The sequence below is a fragment of the Pleurodeles waltl genome, chromosome 4_1, assembly GCF_031143425.1.
Source record: "Pleurodeles waltl isolate 20211129_DDA chromosome 4_1, aPleWal1.hap1.20221129, whole genome shotgun sequence".
In the NCBI taxonomy this organism is placed as follows: domain Eukaryota; kingdom Metazoa; phylum Chordata; class Amphibia; order Caudata; family Salamandridae; genus Pleurodeles; species Pleurodeles waltl.
In genome coordinates this window covers 976,171,260-976,198,638 of record NC_090442.1, presented here as the reverse complement: position 1 = coordinate 976,198,638, position 27,379 = coordinate 976,171,260, and the positions used below count along the sequence as shown (strand labels likewise).

The following is a 27,379-nucleotide window of genomic DNA, read 5'->3' as shown; positions in this document are numbered from 1 at the left end:
ACCAAATACTCTGCATTCGCCAGGGGGCCTTGGTGTGGGTCAGAGCTGGGGTCCCATTTGAGGCCACCTTGATGGATATCGACCTGGAGGGCAGGTTCGTGATGGCTAGGGGGAAGCTACATGGGGTACCGATAGCACTGACGAGTGTATATGCCCCTAACCAGGATCACATCCCCTTTATACAACGTCTATCAGGCCATATCACACGTAGACTAGGGGAGGAATTAATGATTGGGGGGGGATTTTAACAGCGCACTGGACACTGACCTGGATCGGTCTACCCCGCCGCTGGTGGGTGCCCAGGCATACAAAATAGCTAAGAATCATCTGAGAGATTGGGTGGAGGCTTGGGAACTGGTGGACGTCTGGTGCAGTCAACACCCCCAGGATAGGGACTACTCCTTTTACTCCTACCTCCACCGTGTACACACCAGGATAGACAGGATAGTCTGCTACACCACCATTGCGCAAGAGGTGACGCGCTCGGAATACTTGGGGCGCACCCTCTCTGACCATAGCCCCTTCATGCTTACTTGGAAAGCGACCAGGAATAGACCACCACTCCCAATATGGAGGCTGTCCCCGTCAGAACTAGATGACCAGGCGTATAGAGAAATGCTACGATCCCACCTGGCGAATCAGATCACCATTAACAAAGGTACGGCGTCCGCGCGGCACGTGGAGTGGGAGGCTCTTAAGGTAGTGACCAGGGGTTTCTGCCTGGGACAAACAATTGGAATCAGAAACTCACTGGAGCGGAAATTTAACGAACTAGAGAAGGTTATACATAAAGGAGAAACAGGGAGGGGTGAAGAGGCAACTGAATCGGGAAAGATTAATTGAGGCTAAGCAGAACTACTCGCAGGTTGAGGAGCAGCTGAGATGTCATAGTACACAGAGACATTGGGCCTCAGTGCAGGCGGAGGAGGGCAGATCGGGTAGAATGTTGGCCTGGCTGGTGAGACCAAGAGGAGGGGAGAACCCACTGTGGGGGTTAGAGATATGAAGGGGGTACATAGAAGTTAACCGGGGAATATAAACAATGCCTTCAGAGAATATTACACCTTTCTCTACAGGAGCCCAGAGGCGCTTGAACAAGAAGTGCTTGACACCTACCTGCGCCCAGTTCCCCTAAATAGGCTACACCAGAGGGGGAGGGAGGACCTGGGAGGACCGGTGACCCTGGGGAGGTACAAGAAGCTATTGCGCAATTGGCAACAGGGAAGACCCCGGGTACGGACGGACTCCCAATGGATTTTTATGAGAAATACTCAACCTTGCTGGCGCCCCAGCTGGTGGAACTGTACACAGAGGCCTTCCAGAGGGACCAGGTTGCCGGACACGATGAGGGAGGCATTGGTGATCCCTCTTCCCAAGCCAGACTCAGATGACGCTTCAGTGACCAATTTTCTCCCATTATCAATGCTGAATAACGACTTCAAAATTCTCAGCAAACTTATGGCCAACCGACTGTTACCACACATATCCAGTCTGATCCATGAGGACCAGAATGGGTTTGTGCCTGCACGCAATACCTCACTAAACCTTAGATGCGTATTCGCCATCCTGCATATGCTGCGTGGAGAGAGACCTTAGGGGATGCTCCTGGCTATTGACTTCGAGAAAGCTTTCAACTCGGTTGGATGGGATTATTTGAGGGCTGTAATGCGTCAGATGGAGCTGGGGGAGGACTGAGTGAGATGGGTAGACCTATTATATGAAGCCCCACTGGCTAGAGGTAGGACGGCCAGGATGATAACGGGAACCTACTGTATACATAGGGGCACCAGGCAGGGATGTCCACTCTCCCCATTGTTATTTGCGCTGGCAATAAAACCACTGGCGGCGCGGCTAAGAATGGAAGGTAAGGGAAGGGGATTGAATGGGAACAGGACGAACACATTGTATCCCTTTACGCTGACGATATCCTAATCTATCTAAGAGATGGTAACTCGGGACTGCCGTGGGCACCTGAAAACCTGGAACGTTTTGGCAGACAGACTGTCCGGTCTGCACCTTAACAGAAGTAAGACCATTGTATTTCCACTGATGGCGGGTGGTTCACGCCCCCAGAACTGCCCAGAAGACATGGTGTGGGCGCCGCACACCTTCAAATACCTGGGCATACAAGTGTTCCACAAACTCAAGGACCTAAGGGAAGGTAATGTGGGAAGGGCACTTAGATCGCTCTGCGCCTCCGTGGGATTCTGGAGATCTCTTAAACTATCCATAATGGCCAGAGTGGCATTGTCCAAGATGGTTATGTTGCCGTGCCTCCTCTACTACTGTACTAACCTGCCAGTATCACTCCCGGGTTCGTGGTTCAGGGAACTGAAAAGCCTTCTCAGAGACCTCATATGGGATGGGGGACGTAGGCATACAGCACTCGCAATTATGTGTAGGCCGACCAGTGAGGGAGATCTGGGAGTTTCGGACTTTGAGTTTTACTACCTGGCATGCTAGTTACAGTGGATCCCCAGATGGTGCTCAGGGGAGGGCCGTGTGGACAGGTGCAATAGCAGAGGCGAGATAGGGATAGAACGGGTTATAGTGCAAATGATTGGCAGACGAGTGGAGGTGCAGGAGGAGACCATTATGATCAAGGTAGCCCTGGCGTGCTGGAAATGGGTGGTTTCGCGAAACACCAGACTACGATACATACAATACAACTATATACATAGAACATACCTCACTCCGCATAGGCTGAACCTAATCTATGAAGGTGAACTCCAAGGTTGCCCTAGATGCCACAAGGTAGACGCGGACCTGGACCATATGATTTGGCGCTGCACTGGGCTCCAATGGAGCTGGAGGGCAGCACTGACTGATCTGGAGGGTCTGCTGGGTGTTGCTTTGGAGCCAACTCCCTCTATGTGCTTTCTGGGCCTGCACACGGGTACATCACTCGGAAAGGTGGGCAGCTGATTCCTAAGCTTGGCCTTAGTCTTGTTCAGAAGGCAAATCACGTTGGGATGGAAGCTGTTGAGACCCCCACTTGTAGAGGATTGGAGGCGGGACCTAATTAAATGGGCGTAGGCTGAGTTACAGGTGCTGAGAAGTGAGGATGCTCGAGGGATAGGAGCGGAACCCCTGGCCCCCGCATGGGAGGAAATCCTGGTCAGATGGGAAGGTAGGGAATGGGAAGAGAGGCCACAGGTAGGAGGGCCGGGGTCAGACACAGACCGAGAGAAAGGAGAGGAACCAGAACAGGCGAAGCACACCGAGCCATAGCATGGAGGAACACAGCTGTCCGCACCCTTCTCTTGAATCAATCACAGATAAGGTAAAGGAAGGAGAGGGGCAGATTCAGAGAATAGTAGGGGACATGGATTCCCCAGGGTAAACAGAGCTACAGAGTTTCCCCGTCCCAGGGAACTCCCCCACAGAAGCGTAGCAATGAGGGAGACACATCGGGGGTGGTGGTCCTCTCCAGCGTCTGACCTACGCCGCACCCCATAGCAAGGTAGTGGTCACTAGCATGCGCCCCTCCATGACACACCACTAGTTGATAGGTGGCATAGTTAAGAAGCACCAGGGTGATGCGACACAAAGACAGGTTGTTATTAAAGCATAATACATGAACATATGGAGACACTGAGTATGGAAAACACAAGAGAAGAGTTCTTGCAAAACATACATGCAGGGAATGCATGTGAGATTATAAATAAATAGTCTGAACTTGTGAATAGAATGGGGAATGCATGGTCACCTATAAACGTAATGACACTTATGAAAGCAGTTATTGTAAATGTATGTGCAAACCAAGTTGAAAATGTTAATAAACAAAGAGTTAAAAAAAACTACCCTTTGCAGCTTAGATGAGAAACCAATAGGGGCCACGCAAACCTTTCAGACATGACTCCCTCTGTCTAATCCACTGTCATGTTTATTTGCTAAATCAACTGAAAAATGTCATGAACTGAAAAATTAAAAAAACAAAACACAAATGCAATTTTTCTGATGGCAGCAATTCAGAGGAAAAAACGTCTGCTACCTATTTATTAATTATGGGGAGGAGATGCATTATATAATATATCCACTTTAACCCCTTCTTTGCCAGGCCTGTTCCCTCTCGGGTGCCAGGCCTTATTTTGGGTTTTTGGGGCAGTTCGTGCTTAGGCCCTCATAACTTTTTGTCCACATAAGCTACCCACACCAAATTTGCGTCCTTTTTCCCTGAACATCCAAGGGATTCTAGACACCTAGGGGAATCAAAGATCGGGTGACTTGTGGGGCTCTCAACTGGTTCTGTTACCCAGAATCCTTTGCAAACCTCAAAATTTGGCCAAACAAAACACCCTTGCCTCTCATTTCGGTGACACAAAAGTTCGGGCATCTGAGAGGAGCCACAAATTTCCTTCCACCCAGCGTTCCCCCAAGTCTCCCGATTAAAATAGTATCTCACTTGTGTGTGTAGGCCTAGTGCCCGCGACAGGAAATGCCCCAAAACACAGAGTGGACACATCACATTTTTCCAAAGAAAACAGAGCTGTTTTTTGCAAAGTGTCTAGCTGTGGATTTTTGCCTCTAGCTCAGCCGGCACCTAGGTAAACTTACCAAACCTGTGCATTTTTTTAAAACTAGACACCTATGGGAATCCCAGATGGGGTGACTTGTGGGGCTGTCACGAGGTTCTGTTACCCAGAATCCTTTGTAAACCTCAATATTTGGCCAAAAAAACACTTTTTTCCACACAAGAGGAGCCACAAATTTCCTTCCACCCAGGGTTCCCCCCAGTCTCCTGATAAACATGATAACTCACTTGTGTGGGTTGCTACGGTACCTGCAACAGAAAAAGGCCAAAAACCTGTAGAGATTGAGGAGATAGCACAGCGAGTTGATAAGCACATATTTTTCTTTTATACATCTTTAGGCTGACTCTGCTTTGGGGATCCGCACAAGTGATGTATCATTTTACTTGGGAGACTGAGGAGAACGCTGGGTGGTAGGAAATTTGTGCCGGAGCGGTGGTCCTACAAAGAAAAGTGAGGAAAATATGCTTTTTTAAGCAAATTTTGAGGTTTGCAGAGGAGTCTGGGTAAGAAAATGTTGGGGGGTCCATGCAGGTCACACCTCCCTGGACTTCTTGAAGTGTCTAATTTTTAGAAATGTCTTGGTTTAGTAAGTTTCCCTAGATGAAGGCCACACCTGGGACCAAAAGACGTAGGTGCCCCCCCACGCCAAACACAGATAGTTTGGTAATAGATCATTTTGATGTGTCCATGTACTTCTGTGATGTTCCAAACACTAAAATTATGAAAAGAAACACACTAAGGTTATGTTAAAAAGACCCCTCACCCACCAACCAAGTTGGTGGCATGCTTCATCATCAGGGTCCCACCCGAGACACCTAGTGTGTCACGGGTGTTCTACGACGCCTGATTACAGCGGAGCAGGTTTTGTCATTTTTCCCACACATCCTGGTTGGACTTGGCACGAGGGGGAGTAATGGTTCAGTAGATCAAATTTTATTAACAAGAGATTTCATAAAAATGAAATGCACTGTTAATAACTGAAAGGCCAAAAAACAGAACCAATGACTCGCAGCTTGTGAGCTGTAAAGCCGCGACAAGGCACCAACCACTTTATAGTCCATTCACACACCTTCCATACATGACATGCACAAGACCATTCACACCGCTAGCCACGGGCCCAGCACGTTACACTTGGATCAACAGACGGCGCCACTCAAGGGCCCATCAGTTTCATACGCCCACATGCCAGATACAGCAATCACACCAGATGATGGGTGTGTGTGTGGACTGCCGTTTGGCTGGCACTGCCAGCCAAGCACCACCCCACACACACCGCCAGCCAAGCGCCACCCCACGCACACTGCCAGCCATGTGCCAATCCACACACACCGCCAGCCAAGCGCCACTCCATGCCCACCAACATCACTTTTTATTTGTTTTTAAACAACAAAGAAACCACTAACAAATTATACATAAGGACAAAACTACAAACACAAAAGCTCCTACTGGATACACAACAGTTATGCCAACTGTGAAACTGAACATATGAATATATAAAACAGCAGTTTATGCTCACAGTAGTTCCCAGTAATTCTTCTGTGTGTGGTGACTCCTGAAACAGCCAGCCACACACACAGCCCAGGCTTTGAAGGACAGTCCGGGCAGTGCATCCAGCTCTCCCTCTGGATACCTCTGCCGGCACAGACTCTACATTTCTTAGTGGGCAAGTTTTTTGGGGGAGTGGGAAGAATGTGATCAGGAAAGTGGCGATCTTTCATTCTAGCCACATCCTCCACCACTGCTACTCTAGGAACTCTTGCCTGTTCCACCACAATGAGGCTCTCTATCACTTACTCCTGAAATTTACCAAATTTCATCCTTGACTCAGGGGAACACTCCTTGAGCACAATAAAAGAATTAAAAGTTGCCAAATGAAACAAATGGATGGCCAATGTTTTATACCACACGTAAGACTTACGAAGAGCAGTGTAAGGTTCCAACCTCCAATCTACCCTATCAATACCACCCATGAGCTTATTGTAGTCCAAAATGCACGCAGGTTTACGCACTTCCGCAACCTGACCCCAAACAGTCACAGGGGAAGTACTCTCATGATGGATGATAGTTAGCATGTACACATCCCTCCTCTCTGTAAATTTCAGAGGTAACAGCTCATTATTACGCAAGACACTGCACTGTCCCCTCTCAGGTTTTTTACAGACAAGCTCCCTTGGATAGCTTTTCCGCTAAGAACATATTGTGCCACAAGCAGCAGTGTCCACTCTGAATAATTCCTTGAACAACTGCTCTCCAGTGTAGAGGTTATCTACGTACAAATGGTGACCTTTGTTAAACAGTCATCTACCAAGTTCCCACACAATTTTCTCACTAACTCCAAAAGTGGGCAGACAACCAGGGGGGTTAATACTGGAATCCCTACCAGTGTAGACATGGAAATTATACACATATCCTGTACTACTTTCTGACAGCTTTTACAATTTAATTCCATACCGTGCCCTCTTGCTAGGAATATACTGTATAAAAAACAAACGCCCCTTGAACAGGACCAAAGACTTGTCCACACTTATTTCTTTGCCTGGAACATACACCTATGAAAACCTATCTACAAAATGATTAAGGACAGGTCTAATCTTAAATAGACGGTCACAATCCGGGTGATCTCGTGGCAAGGCTAAAGCATTGTCAACTAAATGCAGCATCCGAAGAAGGAGCAAATACCTATTATGAGTCATGGTCGCAGGAAATATAGCCGTTGCCATCAAGGGACTAGTAGACCAATAGGAAGCCAGTGACGGCTTCCTTATCAACCCCATTAAAAAGTCAAACCCAAGAACTTTTTCATCTCTTCCAGATTTGTGGGACTCCACTGGGTAGCTCTAGACTGAGGCCTAAGTCTGGCAGCGTTGTCCCTCAAATACTGCTCCGCATGCAAATTAGTCTGCTCAACAATCTCTTCCAAAAATACATCATCCATAAACAACTCAAAGAAATTGATGAGCAAAACGTTTTCCGTATTTACTCTACACCGTGGGAGACCAGTAAAGGCAGGCAACTGTAGCTGCTCCATGTTTGGGGCAACACAGTTGGCAGGTCTTGCAGTGGGACGCCTTTCAGCCCCAGGCTGCAGCAATATTGGCACCTTAGTGCCAAAACAGGCCCTTCACCTGCACTCAGAGTGGCTTCCTCACCAGAAGATTCCTCTTGGACAGAAAACTCACTGCCAGAATCTCCCACTTCCTCCTCTGCCTCAGATGCAGAATCAGTCTCATAATCATGGTCAGAAGTCGACTCAAAAAGCATGCCAGCAACCTGCTGAGTAGTCACTCTGTGGCTAGCCATGATCCTTTCTAAGAAGTGTAACTTGACAAACCCGCCAACAACAACCAGCACTGTCTAAAATAAGTAGTAAACAAAGTGTGGCTTAATCAAATGAGTGATGTACTCAAAAACTATACCACTCACATGCCTGAAAAAGCTAGACTCACCAGCAACTACGCTGCACAAACACAGCAATCGCCAATGATATCCCACTTAAAAGAAAAAAGAAAAGCAAATTAGACATAAGACAACACTAATATCCTTGTGCACAACTCTAAGGACAATTTCACACACAATCCTGCATTTAGTACACCATGTCATTCATGCATGGCAACATTACTCCTTTGGAGTAAATTGTTTTTACTTACCTAAAACATGCAACTAAGCAAACCACAGGTCAACCACTTCCAAAACCGCAAGGAGCCACAGCAAAGGAAGCAAAAGCTTTGAACTAGAACAAAAAGAAGAACTAAACTGTTATAATCATAAATGCAAAACCTTAGCCAGTTGACAAACGCCCCGCCACCAAGCATTTAGAAATTTTCCATGGTGCCTACGTGGATTCTGCCCCCCCTTGGGGCAGATGGGGGCTACAAAAAATAGGCCGATCTGCAACAAGGAGGCAGATATGGCCAACAGTTCTGTGCCCCCTGGGGGGCGACCCTTGCTAAAGGGGTGCCCCCCCCCAAAAAAAAAGGGAAAACAAAAATCCATGGCGTCTTGGTGGCTTCTGCCCCCTTGCAGATGTGCCTAAAGAAAATAGGCCGATCTGGTCTCACCAAAGGGCCCCCCCCACACACACACACTAAAAACACACACACACACACACACAAAAAACACACACACACGCAAGATCCCTGGTGCCTGAGTGGATTCTGCCTGAAAAAATAGGCCAATCTGCTACCAAAGGGGGCAGAAATGCCCAACAGTTCTGTCCCCCCTTCGGGGGTGACCCCTGCTAAAGGGAGTGCCCCCCAACACAAAACAACAAACAACAAATCAGTCAAAAACATGACTGATCTATCCCTGGGGGGCCAAAACATGTAAAAAAATATTGCCCCCAAGCAAGCGACCCTTGCCCAAGGGGTCACTGCCCTAAAACATCATCAGCCGGTAGCTCCTAAATAGTATAATTGGATAGGACATGAGATCAGAGAAAGTTGTTACAAATACTGAGCTGACCGGTATCCACTGCGTCTGTTAGTTTTTCACAAGCAGTTGGCATAGCTATGAATTCAGTATATTTGTGTACCAACAAGTACCCAGTGATATCTATTAATATGGATGCCAAAGTTCCAAGGGTAGCACAAGCAATATAGCCAATCCTTTTGACTCTACGGGCATCATGGGTTGACCCTAATGTCCTACTGTAAACTTCTTCCTAGCCTCTGTTTACTTCTGAGGGAGCAACAGAAGAGGAAGATGGAAAAAAGATCATGGCGCATAGAGTTCTTTCTGTTTACTCGTTGTGCTGCTGCTTTCATGATCCCAGTGACCAAGGGCAGCAAGGGATTGGTCATGGTACAAATGAATAAGCCTGAGGGTATCAGCTGCAACCCCTAATTGACATCCATATTTACTACTTCTCTGAATGGCAAACTTATATTGAGAGGCACTTGGTTTATCTACTTCTGTATCACATTGGACTGCACGCTGTGGTGAAGGCGTACTGTCAGAGCTGCTGTTGTGAATTTTATTCTCTGTGCTGCACAGTTGCTGTGCTGTAGAAACTGAGGTGCACTGCAAAAGTTGTAAGTGAGGGTTAATTTCTGTACCAGTCCTCCCAGTGACTTGGGCTGAGTGCACTGGCAGAGCACTAGATGAAGTTTGTGTTCTAATTTAAAACACTACGCTGATATAAACAATGCTGGATCTTGCAGGAAGGACATGGGGTTCAAAGTTGGAGAAACCCTCTGCCTTCTCCCATCTGTCTACACTCAAAACTAATAAAATGTGCCCTAGACATGTGTAGGGACAGAACTGTCCCCCTGAGAGGTCTACAGCCATATTACTCTGCCCAAGTGCCCGACTGCCCAACTGCGAGTATCTGGTATCATGGTGGCCTTACTCACACAATAGTCTAGTGTTTGTACAGGGCTCGCCTGTCATGTGACATGAGAGGGGTCTTGGAGCAGGTGTGCGACCTAGAGAGGTACACCAAGCATAACCTTATTTTACTAACTGTGGGCTACTCTCCCTGTCATGCATTTAGCAAGGAGAGTGATGGTGCCACGCTCCATGTTTTTTAAATTTATAGTTGTGACCAGACCTGTTTTTCTATGTCACTGGAGTAGAGAACTGCAGACCCTCTTGCGAAAAGTTCCACTTCTATGATCTAATCTAAATCCCAGCGCCAACACCCTAAGTGTATATTGTGCATGGTTGTTTGTGTGGCCTTTATGGTGCATGCATTGTGTGTATGGGTGAGCCACTGTAATTTAGCCTTTTGGGTTTCATTTCGGAAGCCACTGGCTTGTTCCTGTGCACAAGATGAAGGTGAGGTTGTTTCCCCAAACAGTGGAAGTATATTGTTGACATTCCTGAAGCTAGAGGGAGAAGGCCTGGACACTGAAGTGGGGATAGAGGAGACCAGGCTCATTTAGAAATTCAGGTAGTGTCTCTGTGTCAGGGGTTTCAGTCAGGAATCATGGGCAGCAGTCCTTTCTGCTGCGGCCAAGAACTCTGTCCAAGGTGGATTGTGCCACTGCAACCAAGAATTGTTCTTGAGGCGAATTGTGCTGCAACTAAGAAATGGTGCCCGAGTCAGACCGTGCTGCTGCCATCAGAGACTGTGCCTGAGTCAGATTCTGCTGCCATGACCAAGAATTGCATTCAAGGTAAACCCTTCCACTGCAACAAAAAATCCTGCCACCCTCATGCTCCTATTACCCCAGTCTATGACAATCCATCTGCTGCACCTCTCCCAAGACTCACAAGTGGGTCCACTAATCAGTAGAGACCTACCATCGTCTAAAATTGGCACCTGTCTGTGGTGACATCGGATGGTGGCCCCTGGTGGTGTTTTTGTGTTTCCCGTTCTGGTTTGCAGGTCATACCTCAAATCAGCACATCTTTTCTCAGACGTGAAAGCGAAAAAGATGTGTGCTGTAGATCCACGCCGGCCTTCCAGAAAAGGACTTTGACTCCTGCTGTGTGGTAAGCCTTTGCAGAAAATATATTTTTTGATTAACTAAGTCTTATGTACTACATTTAAGTGCAATCTGCACCCAAGCCTTGTAACATCAGTGGCAAAATAACCAAGCCCGTACGGCTGAGGCCCAGTAGCCTCTGCTTCCCTTGTGGCCCCCTAAGCGGGGGCTAACAACATCCTAGCAAGCCAAAGGGAAATTGGAGTGGGAGATGAAGCAAGAGAATGGCTATCTCCATCAACAGGCAGACGTCTGATAAATGTCGACTTTATGGTATTTTGTTTTGAAATGGATATTAACACCATTGCAATTCAGCTCTGGGTACTGTATATATAGGACAAACAGAAGAAATATTGTTATTTGGACATTAGTTACTTAACCTACTGTTATTCATCAATTACTAGATACTTTTAATATAATACCCTTCATCAGGGGTACCATCAAATAACACTAACAGCATGAGGAAAGGGAATGTTTAATTGAAGTAGACTAGAATTACTAGTTTATTTCCTTGTTACCAATTCAAAAACAAGCATTTGCAATGCAATAGGTCTCACATTTTCTTGAGTTAGATCTATTAGCATTGTAAATTCATAACTGGGCTTTTCTTGCCACCTAAATTGGTCAACCCTGCCTCATAACTTTGTCTTATCCTGCCATATAATTCCAGTGGCCCAGCATTTAACTAAAGCACTTCCTCTATCTTAAAACATATACAATTATCATATAAGCCTGTATCAGAAATACATTTTTGGTATTAGAGTGTAATGCTCAAAACACCATAACAAAAATATAATTTGGGACGGATTAGAGGGTGAAAGGAAAGAGGGAGTTGGGAGTAAAGATGGAGAGGAGGAGAGGACAAGTGGCGTAGTTCATGGGTCCTGGAGTAAAAAAGGAAAATGGTTGACTGGAATTTCGGTAGGAAAATACAGAAGTAAGTAAAGTTGAGTGAGGTCGGTAGATCTCTTGGCCGTGGAGCCACTGCACCTGTTGCTCCATTGATAACTAGGCCTCAGAAGAGAAAGCGGATGGGGCAGAAAAAGAGAAGCGAAAGGAATACAACAGACAGAAGGAAGAAAGAGAAGGGGTCGCAAAGAAATAGGGAAAGAAGAAGAGAAAGAAAGAACGAGAAAATGAACACACAACTAAGAAAAGAAATAGAGCAAACAAGAGATGGTGAGAGAAGCACACAGCGAAAGAGCCAGGGCATGTATGTACTGACACATTTCCTACAGACACAGAATGGGAAAAACACTGAGACTTCAGCTCCCGACAAGTAACTTGTGGCTTCCACATACAGACGGGAAAAAGAGAGATTCATAGTAAAGCGTGAATTGGCAGATAAAGATAAGAAAAACACCAGAGGAAGGAAGAAAGATCTAAAAAAAAAAACAACTAAAATAATTTGAAAAGACGCATACTGAGTCAAAGGAAAGAGCAAATAAAAAACACAAAGAAAGAATGAAGGGAAGAGAAAAATAGTGAAAGAATGAATGCCTGATGAAGAAAAAAGAGAGGAACGAAACAAGGAAAGAAATAACCATGTTTTTGCAAGTTTGGAAGAGGAGGTAGCAAGAGGAAGAGGGAAATTAAAAAAGAAAGAAGAGGAGTAGAAATAAACAGTTGAAAGAAAGAGCAAAACTTAACGTATGTATTTTAAGAGATGGAAGGAGAAAAGTGGGAGAGAAAGAAAACATTGAGAGTCAACAGAGTAAAGGAAAGAATAGAGTGAAATGGGTGAAACAGACCCTCCCAAATAAAGATGGCATCTAAGAATAGATTTAATTGGCTCCCCCATGTCCTCAAACAGAAGTCGGAGTATAGAACAGCAGGGGGCACTGCAGAACAGCAGGAGGTGCATTAGCAGAGTTCTATGTGAACCCCAATACAGCAATATTAGGGCGCTTCAGATCAGGATTGTGGGTATAGACAGAGCTGTGTCCTGGTCCAGTGCTGGAATAACAGAAAGGCAGCCTGTGAGGATTGAGAAACGGAGCGCTGTGTAATTCCTGGTATTGGAATAATGGGGCACTGCAGGTGAGGGTTGAGGTCCACTGACAGAGTTGTATGTGGGCTGCAGTACTGGAATAGTAATGGGCACACAATGTCAGAAGTGAGGTATGTTAATGGAACTGTGTGGATCCTAGTATTGGCGTGCCAGTGTTGCTGAGTGTTAGCCTGGACGTGCCCTGATGAAGCTGCGAGTGGGGCCCAGCATGGAAGTGGCATTGCCTCTGAACCACAGAAGCGAGGAGTCGTGAAGGGCGTGTGTGTGAGTCTTAGTACCGAGAAGACAAGTGCACAGAATGTTAGAATTGAAGGGATTCCGGCATAGCTGTGGTGGTTGCCATCAATAGTGGCGTCAGATGTTAGATTTGAGGTGCACTGGCTGAGCGTTGTTTTGCTCTTTTGAGTCCACTATTGGCTTGGCAGTGGGACTGAATATTAGAATTGAACTGCTGTAATTGAACTGTATGCGAGTGGGGTCCCAGTATGGGAAAGGAAGTGACTTCACCAGGATAAAACTGAGGTGCACTGATGGAGCAGCGCCCGGGATCCCAGTACTGAAGCAGCAGAGTGTACTGACTGCAAGAACTGAGGTGCTCTGGCAGACAGCATGAGTGAGGTTCCTGGCACTGGCACGGTTGAGAGCTTGGAGTGTATGAACTGAGCTACACTAATGGAGCTGCAAATGGAATCCCAGTATGGAGCGAAGTGGGCACTGTCTCTAAGGATTATGGAGCCCTGATAGAGCTGGGTGCCTAGGGTATAAGCAATCACAAGTGATCCTCCAGGCAGGCACACTTGGTAAAGAAAATCCAAGCCAAGTAAGGGTGGGAACCAGGCAGCCGAGAGGGGGTGCAGAGAGCCCATAAAATGTGACCAAGATAACAGCCAGATTTATAGCCTTGTTTACAGCTACGCTCTTAGCAAGAATACTCTGCAAATGAAAAGGGAAGCTTCCCTGGCAGGAGTAGGAAACAAAAAAAAAGACCCCTACAGATCAGATAAAGAGGACCTTAAGAAACAAAAGACAAGAGGCATCAGGCAAAACAGGAACAGTTTGTTTGATTCAACATTATGGGCAGGAAAGCAGTTACAGAGCCAAGGTATTATGACTGTCTCTCGATGTACATCAAGTTGGAGAGTTATATGACTGAACTACGCATGGTAGAACCATGCATGGCTGAACAACGCGGTTGGAACCACGGCCGTGCCTTTACCACATATACCTTTGCCGTGCATGCCTTTACAACAAATTTCATTGTAAAAGCATGGCTAGTAAAGGTATGTGTGGAAAACACCATACAACCCTCTCCACTAACTTAAAAAATACCCCAACACCGCCCTGAGGCCTACAAATACCCCCACTCCTAAAAACCTCCAACCCCCAAACCAAAGCCTTAAGCCCCTCACCACCTTCAGCCCTAAAACCCTTCCCCTACAAAAAAAAAGTGCCCCCTCCCCAAATCTTGGGCCTTGTCACCAAAAAAAACAAATCCCCGAAACCACCCCCACCCGCCCTGAGGCCTAAAACCTTCCCCCAGATGTAAAACAAAATAACCCTGCCACTCTCCCTAAGCCCTAAAACATTCCCCTGCCCTGAAAAACTTCACCCCCCTAAAACCTGGCTGAGTCCCTCCCCGCCCTGAGACTTAAAACCTTCCTCCACCCATAAAAACTAAAGTACCCCAAATCTCCCACCCACCCTGAGGAATAAAAGTGCCCCTTCCCTCCCCCCACCCTCAGCTGTCCAATCCCACCCTGCCCTAAAAACTACCCTGGCCTCCCCCACCCAGAGCCCTAACACCAATCCCTTAAACCCTCCTCCCCACCCCCACAAAACTGACCCCCCAGCCCTCTGACCCAACTCTGTCATTAAAACAGAACAACCCCCCCCCATCCATGCCCCACTTACCCAGACGCCGCATTCCTCTCCCCGCTCTGTGTGCTTGAACCCCATACATATGCATGGTGCCTTAACCACGTATTTCTGTGATTCAGGCACATGCGTGGTTCAGGGCAAGCGTTGTAATGCTTGTGGGATTATGGTCTGCGTGGCTCTGGCCGCGTAGTAAGAGCTGTTTCCCGGTTGTAGTACTTTTTTGTACATTTCTCTGAGTACCATAAAGCAAGAAAATACATTCCTTTCTTGGCTAGAAATGCAAACAGTTGTCATGGAGTCATAAAAACGGTTGCAGATAACGAACACAGGTGGGCCTCAACCTTGCATGAGTACAGTGTGGGCCAGTGAGTACGTGTCCAGATGTGCGGCCTGACGGACGCATGGTTGCTGTGTGTGCTATGTTCTGATTGGCATCTAACTTTATGGTGTTTTTGGGAATGCACGCACCTCTTCAACCATGTGTGTTTTTTATTGGGGCCAATCTCCGGGGACCATTGTGGTGTCACTGCACCTATCTGTGGGATCTGATCTAAGTTTTCCTGTTTGCACGTTTGTCTGCCGGCTAAGTAATGCCCCACCTGTGACCGGACGGTCAGTAACCTCAGACTCATCTAAGGTAGCGCGGATGGTTAATATGACTACTGTAAAGAACGTGTATCATGCGAAGAAGAGTATTTTATGTGCATCGCACTGTGGGTTACTGCTTTTGTGACAGAGCTTCTTTTGTCTCTGTGCAGTTCTTAAGTTACCATCGTAATGTAGCACACTGAGCTAAGAATTACCATCATAGAGCTGCATCCAAACTGCATGGCACAAATTAGAAAGTTAGTTTTTTCCCCCGTTTTTCAATATCCTTATGCTGCTAAAAAAGGTTTGCTTGTGTAGAAATGCATTCTTATGATTAAAGTCATCTCTAAGCATTGTGTTGGATTCTGAATCCTGAGTTTGTACTTCTACAGACCAAGCTCTCTTAGAAAATGTCTACCAGTATGGATGATGTGAATCCTACACCTTGTAGTCCCCTATAAAGTGCTATGGCGCCCTACACTGTTATGAGAGGTGCTATAAAACAACCACATGTGACAAAGAGGTTATGGAGAGAAGAGAGGCCATTATGGTTTCACTTCCTTTCCCCACCACATATTTATGTCAAAAACTTTCTTAGATCTTACGTACCTAAAAAAGTAAGCTTGGGAAATGTACAAGTTGACCTGAGGATCCACCTTTCCTAAATAAAACCCAATATTGAAAAGTTGGTCATTGAGATGCAGTGCCAACCTTAGCATTCAGATTTTTCAATTTTTGTATATTTTCTCAATATAAAATAATGATTTCTTTAGTAATTCGAGTACTTGTTTGGTATGTACTTGTTTGTGTATTTTTTGCCAATTACTCTTTTAATGTTTAAAATTTTAATTGTACAAATTGCTTGGTAGTCCCCGGCTTTAGGAATGGTTCAGTGGGGGGTCCTCAGGACTCAAAAAGTTGGAAACCACTGTGCTGTTGTTTGCCACATTGTGGATTTTCTTTCAGATTCTAGACCCTCTTCAGGTCCTGGTGGCTGCCAACAAAGCTGTTCATTTACAGAAGCTTGGGAAAATGAAGACCAGAACACTGTATTCTGAAGTCATATTCAACCTTTCTCCCACCAATAACGTAAGCTCTGTTGTATTGTATTGTAATAGTATTTATAGAGCACTTACTACCCCTGACGAGGCGTTGAAGTGCTTTTCGGCGAGTAGCACACTACTCCGGAACCCAACAAGAATTAGTGGTGGATTAGTATAGGGAAATATGAGTACAGTTTTAGTATTATTAGTAGTTAATTTGAGTCGTGGATATGAGAGTTTGTTAGTTAGATTGACTGGAGTAATGGAGGGGTGGAGGAGGAAAGAATCCAGAAGTGTTAATTGGGAGTTTATGGTAATAGGATTTAGGCTTGGGATGAGTAAAGGGAGGATGGAGGAGGGAAGAGTCTGTGGAAGGGGTTAAGGAGATCATAGTAGCAGGGTGAGATAAATGATGGAGAATATAGTAGGGTTGTTTGGGAGATCCTGGTAGTAAACTGCTGTTTGGGTGAGTTAGATGTGGAAGCGGAGGAAAGAGCTTAGGCAGAGTTATTTAGGAGATGAAAGTAGTAGAATGGATTTGGGATGAGTCAGAGTGGGAATGGAGGATAGATTGATAGAGACATGACATATGGTGATGGGTAGATAAGTGTGATATAAGATGAGAGCAGGGATTCATAAGTATCTAGTATAACAACTTATCTAGGAGTTATGCAATGACCTGTGAACATGTTAAGCATAGAATAACATATATATATATATATATATATATATATATATATATATATATATATATATTTATACGCAGATACACACATGAATACACACACATGTACATACATATTTAAACCATGAGTAAATATACTTAGTTAAACATGTTTAAAGAGTGTGTGTGTAGTTTATTGTTATGACATAGTAGCGATACATATTTTCTAAAGAACTATATATAACTATAATATACACATAATCAGAAAAAAATATTTATCAACATAGGCATATGCAGTCCATAGTTGTTTGAATATGGTGGTTATGAAGGAAAGGGATAACTCTTGAGTAGTTTTCTGAAGACAAGATAGTTATCTGTGGCTCTTATAGTTGGGGGTAATGAATTCCATAGTTTGGCTGCTTGAACAGAGAAGGATGTATCACCTATAGTCTTTTTCTTGTATGGTGGTGTTCTAGGACGGGGTGCCAATCTTGAGCGGAGATTTCTTTGTTGAATGTATTTGGTTATTTTGTTTCTGATAAAAAGTGGTCCTGTTCCATGTAAAGCTTTGTGGGTGATACAAAGCAGCTTGAAAGTGCATCTTCTGGCAACGGGTAACCAGTGTAGTACTCTCAAGGCAGGGGAGATGTGGGCTTGTGGCTTTTGCGTTTGCAAATGCGCTCATATATGATACATTTAGCAAGCGTGCAAGGCTGCAAAAGTGTTGAAAAGGCACAGCCACATCATTTTAATTCCTGTTGATAAAAGTTCCCTGTTTACAGTACTCTTTCTGCTATGTATTTAGTGTTTATGGAAAGCATTCCCTTGCCGCTAGCGAATGCCTGGAGGGGGATGGCATGAGTATGTTTCTGGCCCCGGCTGTGAGGGCCCGGCTTCCTTCTTGCATAACTAAGTAAACCTCGAATGTATCTGGGTCAGTCGCTGACGGAAGCCAATGAGATGTGCTTTCCACTTAAGTTCCGTCTCTTATTGTGCACATGTCCTGATTCCATCTTCAGCTCCACGCCAGAGGTCTAGCCCTTATTTCTAGTTTATCAATGTAAACTGGGTGACCCAGCATTTGACGTCATTGTGCCCCGTCCTCCATGAAAAGATATGAGACAGAGCCTGTAAGCAGAGCCTGTCAGAATTGTAGTAACCGAGGGAGACCGATAGGGTGCGCATGTCACTCGATGCTGATGATCATTGAGAGATGACTCGCTCTCCTGGCTCCTCAGAATCTGAAACTATACCATATTAAACGTGGGGCCACATTACCAATCGTTTTTGACTGATGGGGAATCCTCTTAAATATTCCAACGTTAATGGGATTTGAGGGCCTTTGTTTAGGAGAGAAGCTGGTAGTTTTCAAAATACACATAATTGAAATAATGTTTTTTTTATTGATCCGCTTAGATTTCGGAAGCTTTCAAAAGGTTTGGTCTTGCAGACAGTGACTGTGCTGCAATCATCGTTTTGATTGAAGATGAAACGCAGTGCGTCAATCCTGACGAAATTATCTCTCGAGTGGAAGGACAGCAAGTTCCTTTAGCCGAGTTGTCAAAAATCACAGACATTGCCAAGGTCAAAAAGGTATGAAAATAAACAAAGCAAAGGGAATGCATATGTTATCTGGCATCACATTTATATTGATTTAATCACAAATCTGAAATAAATTGAGCAGGCAAGTGCACATAGTGTAAAAACTAGAAACGAGACGAGTATTTCTGCCTTTTATCCCAGGGTAAAGGAGCTGTATGTATTTAGCGCCCTCCATTGATGTCTACCTAAGTAATCAGTTATATCCACCTGGTTCCAATATAGTGGCCTCCGATGTGTGTTTTAGTCGTAGGTCTTGACCTGATGTGATATTCCATCACAAATGTGACCAGTATCCCGTCCATCATATTACAAGTGCCTTGTATCCTATGGCACTGGTAATACGGCGAACGGGATATCTGTCGTCTTTACGGGGGAGCATCCAACCCGCCAAACTCTAAAGACTGTTAGTTTTGTGGGATTATGGCTCGACAAAAGAGCATTTGTTGATATTGATTAATTTCCCTCCAAGAGGCCAAAGAATAAATGGTCACCAGATCTTCCGTACTATGCTGATGAGGCCTCCGCTTTCAGGTGGGTTTATTTGATGGACATTGATAGGTTTCTTTTCCTTGTGGAAGCGTGGGATACATGGCCGACGATATCTCTTGATTCGATTCACAAGAACACCTTTTTTATTTAGGAAATCAGTATAATGCAGATTTTATTCACTGTATTTCAGTCAGAGCTTTTAAGATTGCAAGCCGTATTATTACTTTAGTTTTCCAGCCGGCATACATTACCGTGACCGCTCTCACTGTGAAATTTCCTTCTCTCAGAGAGATAGTTAAAATAGTAATTCCCTTTGTCTGCAGAGAGCTCAAACAATCAACAAATATTTGGCTTATATTTTATTCTGCTAGTATGGTTGTGGATGGGAAGGTTACATGAAGTATTGTGTGCACCTGAAAGCTGCGCATGGTTACCTTTTTTGCTTGAAATTCAGTACAAAATTCCTGCCGCCTTTTCATAATCCCAGTGTTGCATTAGCAGAGAAAGACCACATTGATTTGTGCAGTACTTAGTTTGTAAAAAAAATAAGTGCCAGGCTCAGAGTTTTATCTCAGGACCTCGTTACCAGCGCTGCCTAATGTAGGGTTGACATTTGATTAATTTATTACCAGACACTTTCTGCCCCTTAATCACACTTTTGTTGGTACTTTTAACTCCTATTTTTACCCTCAGTCTCTATTTTCCCATCATTTCTCTTGTTTATCCAACAAGATCTTCATGAGACGAGGTGCTTTAATGGATTTCTATTCCAGAAGCACACATGGCACCTAGGTATAATGTCTCAAGAAATGAGGAGGAAAATCATGCCTACACTAACCAAATAACACAAAAATAGAATCTATCAATCAATCAGTTCTTTTTAGAGCGAGGCTTCTCACACGTGATTGTCTCAAGGCGCAGTGGAGGGAATGGGGGTAGGAGAGTCTCATCCGAAAAGCCACATCTTGAGGTTCTTCCTGAAGATGGTGAGCGATGGGCTTTGCCTGAGGTATAGGGGTAGGTTGTTCCAGCTGTTTGCTGCGATGTAGGTGAAGGATCGTCCTCCGGCGGTGGTTTTACGAATGTGAAGGATAGAGGCCAGAGCCTCTTGAGCAGAGTGGAGGGATCTGGCGGGGGATGTGGAAGGAGATGCAATGGTTTAGGTAGGCCGGTCCAACTTTATGTATGGCTTGTACGTGTGGGTGAGTAGCTTGAAGGTGATTGAAGGTGATTGGTTATTCTATCAGGAGCCATTGGAGGGTCCTCAGGTGCTGGGAGATATGTTCTTGGCGTGGGAGGTTAAGGACAAGTCTGGTGGCGGCATTGTGGATGAGTTCAGCTTTTTGATGTTTCTCGTTGTGGTGCCGGCTTAGAGAGCATTTCCGTAGTCAAGCTTGCTTGTGACTAAGGCGTGGGTGACTGCGCTGCGGCAGTCTGCTGGGATCCATTTCAAAATTTTCCAAAGTTTACGAAGGGTGTGCCAGCAGGAGGAGGTGACTGAGTTTACCTGTCGGGTCATAGTAAGGGAGGAGTGGAGGATGATGCCTACGTTGCGAGTGTGCTCAGTCGGTGAACGTGGTGTGCAGAGAAATGTGGGCCACCAGGAGTCGTCCCATGGCGAAGTGGCGTTTCTGGAAATGATGAGCTCTGTTTTGTCAGAGTTGAGCTTGAGGCAGCTTTCTCTCATCCAGGTGGCAACGGCTTCCATCCCAGAGTTGAAATTCCTTTTGGTCGTGTCGGGTCTTCGGTGAGGGAAATGATGAGTTGTGTGTTATCGGCGTATGGCACAATGTCCAGTCCATGGCTTCTGACGATTGCTCAAAGTGGGGTCATGTATATATTGAAAAGAGTTGGACTCAGAGAGGATCCTTGGGGAACTCCGAAGCTGACTCCTGTGGGTTTAAATGTGTAAGGAAGGAGTCTGACCCTCTGAGTCCTTCCCGAGAGGAAAGTTTGATCCATTTCATGGCTGTTCCGTGGATTCCTAGATCGTGGAGTCTGGTGCATAGTCTGCTGTGGGAGACCGTGTCGAAGGCCGCTGAGAGGTCGAGGAGTATGAGGGCTGTGGTGTGGCCGCGGTCTAGAAGTGATCGGATGTCTTCATTGGCTGCAGGAAGAGCTGTCTCCATGCTGTGGTTGCTGCGGAATCCGGACTGAGAGCTGTTCGGAGAGTTGTTGACTTCAATGAAATTTCACAGTTGTGTGTTGATGGCTTTCTCCAGTACTTTGGCCCTGTAGGGTAGCAGCGAGATGGGTCGGAAGTTCTTTAGTTCTGATGGGTCGGCCGAGGGTTTCTTCAGGAGGGGGCGTACTTCGGTGTGTTCCCAGTCCTCAAGGAAGGTGCCAGTGTTGATGGAGTGGTTTATCGTGTTCCGGAGCTCTGGGCGATGGATGTGCTGGCTCTTACGTAGATGTGGTGTAGAAAAGCCCGTGGGGGCTCTGGAGTGGGTGCTGTTCATAATGCTTTCTGTTTCTTCTGTGGTGAGCGTGGCCCAGCTGTGGATGGTCTGGGTGGGTTCTGGGGAGGGGGGGGTCAGTCGTAGGCTCTGGTGCTGGGTTTGTTTTCCAGGAGGAAGCTGTTGTAGATGTCTTTGATCTTGCATTGGAATAAGGTGGCAAGTTTGTCCCAGAGGTCTTGCGACAGGAGGATGCTGGTGGCTTCGAAGGGGGGATTTGTGAACTCGTTTATGACTGAGAAAAGTTTCTTTGTGTTGTGTGTGGAGGAGTTGATGCATTCCCGGAGTGTGTTCTTTCTTGCATTCTTCATATATTGGCGGTGGATGACGGTTGCGGTTCTGAAGAAGGCAAGGTCTTCGCTGGTTTGGCTATTTCTCCATTTCTTATGTATGTGCCTGCCGGTGCGTTTGGATTCTGGGAGTTCAGTGGTGAACCAGCTGGCTTTCTTTGATATGGGCTTGGATGGGGGGGGTCAAAGGAGGGGGTAGAGTGTTGGCGCATTTGGTGATCCATGCGTTGAGATTGCACGCTGAGGTGTTGGCGTCATCGGAGGGAGGCAGGAGGGATTTGGCGAGAGTTGTGGTGAGTTGCTCGTTGGTTATTTCGTTCCATTTCCTGTGGGTGGTCGTGAGGGCGCGGATGCGGCTACTGGGTGCGATGATGGTGAAGTGTAGGGAGCTGTGGTCGGTCCAATCTGGGGTGGAGATGGTCTCAGTGGTAATCCATTTGCTTCAGGTGAAGATGGGGTCCAGTGTGTGTACTGCGATGTGTGTGGGTGTAGTGATCAGCTACCTGAGGCAGAGGGTGCTGAGGTTGTCAAGTAGAGAGGTGGTGTTTGGATCGTTGCGGTCCTCGAGGTGGAAATTCAGGTTGCCGAGGAGGAGGTAGTCGTTGGATGCCAGAGCCTGGGGGTGGCGATGTCTATGGCAAGCTAAGACCCAGATGTATCATTTAGTGATTATGACAGTTAAGTTGAGGGTTGTAGATTATCCTTGCATAGTCGGGGCATGATCATCAATAAGAGAAGGAGCACATACCTTGGGACTAACCTGCAGTATTCTTCTCTGTACTCCACGCATCAGCATTGTAGTGAGCGCTTTCATTACATAGCACAGAAACATTGTACTTTCGTATGTTGCAGCAACCGTGTCATCGCTACATAGAAAGCAATAAACGAAAGTAGGAGCTATCCACAAACAGATGGAATCATCCGTGGCCAGTGGATGTCCTAGTTCAACCTGAAAGAAAAAACTTTCCGATGTTTAGAGTCTCATGAAAAGCGTGATTTGGGTGGTTCAAAATACACGTTTCCTTACTTTTCACAACTTACAGGAAACAACAATCAATTGTAACCTGTCCTCTGATGAACTAAAACCTTAGATAACAGACGTGCTAATTTAGGCTTCAAGAAAACGAAATATAGAAGAGGAGGTTAAAACTAGGTTAGTGCTGATAGAAACATCTGTGTTAAAATAAATACTCGTTAACCGGTTCTGTGCCTTGGACGAGATGATCTCGTCCAAGGCTACAGTTCCCCTGTGCCTTGGACGAGATCACCTCGTCCAAGGCACAGGGGAACTTGGGGGAGCGCTAGCGCGCCCCCTCGTGCGCCCCCCTCCCCAAGGCGGGGATGGAAGGGGAAGACCCCACCCCCCTGTGACCTCAGCGCGCGCTGATTTGTCACAGGGGCCTCCCAGAGCTTCCAGCGCGATTGAAAGAGAAATGCAAAGCATTTCTCTTTCAATCCCTGGGGGAGGCCCGGAGGGGCTTCAAAGGGAAGGAAATGTATTTCCTTCCCTTTGAAGTCTCTCCCAGGGTTTCAAAAGCAGTATTGCTTGCAATCCGGCTTTTGAAACCCCACTAGACACCAGGGATTTTTTTGCTGAAATTCACATAAGGGAGCGACCCCTTGGGCAAGGGTCGCTCCCAGGGGGAGCATTTTTTCGGGAAGGCTGGGGGCAGATCGGCATATTATTAGGCCTGGCTCCTGGGGGTGGGGGTGGGGGGTTGGGGGGCAAATTTATTTTAGTCCATTTCTGCCCCCGGGGGGGGGGGGGGCAGAAACCTCTAGGCGCAAGGGCAAATTTTTTTTTTTGTTTTATTGGAGATAGGGAGCGACCCATCAGGCAAGGCAGAAACCACTAGGCACCGGGGATTTGTTTTTTGGCGCCAATGTCACGCAGGGGGAGCGACTCCGTAGGCAAGGGTCGCTCCCGGGGGGGGGGGGGAACATTTATTTTAGGCACTTCGCAAAAATCACCTGTTTTCTTTCAAAAAATTGGATGTGTCCACGTTACGCTTTGGGGCGTTTCCTGTCGCGGGCGCTAGGCCTACCCACACAAGTGAGGTATCATTTTTATCGGGAGACTTGGGGGAACGCTGGGTGGAAAGAAATTTGTGGCTCCTCTCAGATTCCAGAACCTTCTGCCACAGAAATGTGAGGAACATGTGTTTTTTTAGCCAAATTTTGAGGTTTGCAAAGGATTCTGGGTAACAGAACCTGGTCCGAGCCCCACAAGTCACCCCATCTTGGATTCCCCTAGGTCTCTAGTTTTCAGAAATGCACAGGTTTGGTAGGTTTCCCTAGGTGCCGGCTGAGCTAGAGGCCAAAATCTACAGGTAGGCACTTCGCAAAAATCACCTCTGTTTTCTTTAAAAAAAATGGATGTGTCCACGTTGCGCTTTGGGGCGTTTCCTGTCGCGGGCGCTAGGCCTACCCACACAAGTGAGGTATAATTTTTATCGGGAGACTTGGGGGAACGCTGGGTGGAAGGAAATTTGTGGTTCCACTCAGATTCCAGAACTTTCTGCCACAGAAATGTGAGGAACATGTGTTTTTTTTAGCCAAATTTTGAGGTTTGCAAAGGATTCTGGGTAACAGAACCTGGTCCGAGCCCCACAAGTCACCCCATCTTGGATTCCCCTAGGTCTCTAGTTTTCAGAAATGCACAGGTTTGGTAGGTTTCCCTAGGTGCCGGCTGAGCTAGAGGCCAAAATCTACAGGTAGCCACTTCGCAAAAAACACCTCTGTTTTCTTTCAAAAAATTGGATGTGTCCACGTTGCGCTTTGGGGCATTTCCTGCCGCGGGCGCTAGGCCTACCCACACAAGTGAGGTATCATTTTTATCGGGAGACTTGGGGGAACGCTGGGTGGAAGGAAATTTGTGGCTCCTCTCAGATTCCAGAACTTTCTGCCACAGAAATGTGAGGAACATGTTTTTTTAGCCAAATTTTGAGGTTTGCAAAGGATTCTGGGTAACAGAACCTGGTCCGAGCCCCACAAGTCACCCCATCATGGATTCCCCTAGGTCTCTAGTTTGCAGAAATGCACAGGTTTGGTAGGTTTCCCTAGGTGCCGGCTGAGCTAGAGGCCAAAACCTACAGGTAGGCACTTTGCAAAAAACACCTCTGTTTTCTTTCAAAAAATTGGATGTGTCCACGTTGCGCTTTGGGGCGTTTCCTGTCGCGGGCGCTAGGCCTACCCACACAAGTGAGGTATCATTTTTATCGGGAGACTTGGGGGAACGCTGGGTGGAAAGAAATTTGTGGCTCCTCTCAGATTCCAGAACTTTCTGCCACAGAAATGTGAGGAACATGTGTTTTTTTAGCCAAATTTTGAGGTTTGCAAAGGATTCTGGGTAACAGAACCTGGTCCGAGCCCCACAAGTCACCCCATCATGGATTCCCCTAGGTCTCTAGTTTTCAGAAATGCACAGGTTTGGTAGGTTTCCCTAGGTGCCGGCTGAGCTAGAGGCCAAAATCTACAGGTAGGCACTTTGCAAAAAACACCTCTGTTTTCTTTCAAAAAATTGGATGTGTCCACGTTGCGCTTTGGGGCGTTTCCTGTCGCGGGCGCTAGGCCTACCCACACAAGTGAGGTATCATTTTTATCGGGAGACTTGGGGGAACGCTGGGTGGAAAGAAATTTGTGGCTCCTCTCAGATTCCAGAACATTCTGCCACAGAAATGTGAGGAACATGTGTTTTTTTAGCCAAATTTTGAGGTTTGCAAAGGATTCTGGGTAACAGAACCTGGTCCGAGCCCCACAAGTCACCCCATCTTGGATTCCCCTAGGTCTCTAGTTTACAGAAATGCACAGGTTTGGTAGGTTTCCCTAGGTGCCGGCTGAGCTAGAGGCCAAAATCTACAGGTAGCCACTTCGCAAAAAACACCTCTGTTTTCTTTCAAAAAATTGGATGTGTCCACGTTGCGCTTTGGGGCATTTCCTCTCGCGGGCGCTAGGCCTACCCACACAAGTGAGGTATCATTTTTATCGGGAGACTTGGGGGAACGCTGGGTGGAAGGAAATTTGTGGCTCCTCTCAGATTCCAGAACTTTCTGCCACAGAAATGTGAGGAACATGTGTTTTTTTAGCCAAATTTTGAGGTTTGCAAAGGATTCTGGGTAACAGAACCTGGTCCGAGCCCCACAAGTCACCCCATCTTGGATTCCCCTAGGTCTCTAGTTTTCAGAAATGCACAGGTTTGGTAGGTTTCCCTAGGTGCCGGCTGAGCTAGAGGCCAAAATCTACAGGTAGCCACTTCGCAAAAAACACCTCTGTTTTCTTTCAAAAAATTGGATGTGTCCACGTTGCGCTTTGGGGCATTTCCTGTCGCGGGCGCTAGGCCTACCCACACAAGTGAGGTATCATTTTTATCGGGAGACTTGGGGGAACGCTGGGTGGAAGGAAATTTGTGGCTCCTCTCAGATTCCAGAACTTTCTGCCACAGAAATGTGAGGAACATGTGTTTTTTTAGCCAAATTGTGAGGTTTGCAAAGGATTCTGGGTAACAGAACATGGTCCGAGCCCCACTAGTCACCCCATCATGGATTCCCCTAGGTCTCTAGTTTTCAGAAATGCACAGGTTTGGTAGGTTTCCCTAGGTGCCGGCTGAGCTAGAGGCCAAAATCTACAGGTAGGCACTTTGCAAAAAACACCTCTGTTTTCTTTCAAAAAATTGGATGTGTCCACGTTGCGCTTTGGGGCGTTTCCTGTCGCAGGCGCTAGGCCTACCCACACAAGTGAGGTATCATTTTTATCGGGAGACTTGGGGGAACGCTGGGTGGAATGAAATTTGTGGCTCCTCTCAGATTCCAGAACTTTCTGCCACAGAAATGTGAGGAACATGTGTTTTTTTAGCCAAATTTTGAGGTTTGCAAAGGATTCTGGGTAACAGAACCTGGTCCGAGCCCCACAAGTCACCCCATCTTGGATTCCCCTAGGTCTCTAGTTTTCAGAAATGCACAGGTTTGGTAGGTTTCCCTTGGTGCCGGCTGAGCTAGAGGCCAAAATCTACAGGTAGCCACTTCGCAAAAAACACCTCTGTTTTCTTTCAAAAAATTGGATGCGTCCACGTTGCGCTTTGGGGCATTTCCTGTCGCGGGCGCTAGGCCTACCCACACAAGTGAGGTATCATTTTTATCGGGAGACTTGGGGGAACGCTGGGTGGAAGGAAATTTTTGGCTCCTCTCAGATTCCAGAACTTTCTGCCACAGAAATGTGAGGAACATGTGTCTTTTTAGCCAAATTTTGAGGTTTGCAAAGGATTCTGGGTAACAGAACCTGGTCCGAGCCCCACAAGTCACCCCATCTTGGATTCCCCTAGGTCTCTAGTTTTCAGAAATGCACAGGTTTGGTAGGTTTCCCTAGGTGCCGGCTGAGCTAGAGGCCAAAATCTACAGGT

General features: G+C 46.4%; 1 protein-coding gene across 3 annotated transcripts in view; it reads left to right on the top strand.

The window, feature by feature from the left end:
• The window catches only part of TPRKB (TP53RK binding protein), a 94,519-nt gene that overhangs the window by 17,587 nt on the left and 49,553 nt on the right, over positions 1-27,379 (top strand). For all 3 annotated transcript variants that reach the window (XM_069229737.1, XM_069229738.1, XM_069229739.1), the window contains exons 3-4: positions 16,407-16,529; positions 18,564-18,740. In XM_069229737.1, coding sequence (XP_069085838.1) covers positions 16,407-16,529; positions 18,564-18,740 — 300 coding nt within the window. The remainder of the gene's footprint in view (positions 1-16,406; positions 16,530-18,563; positions 18,741-27,379) is intronic.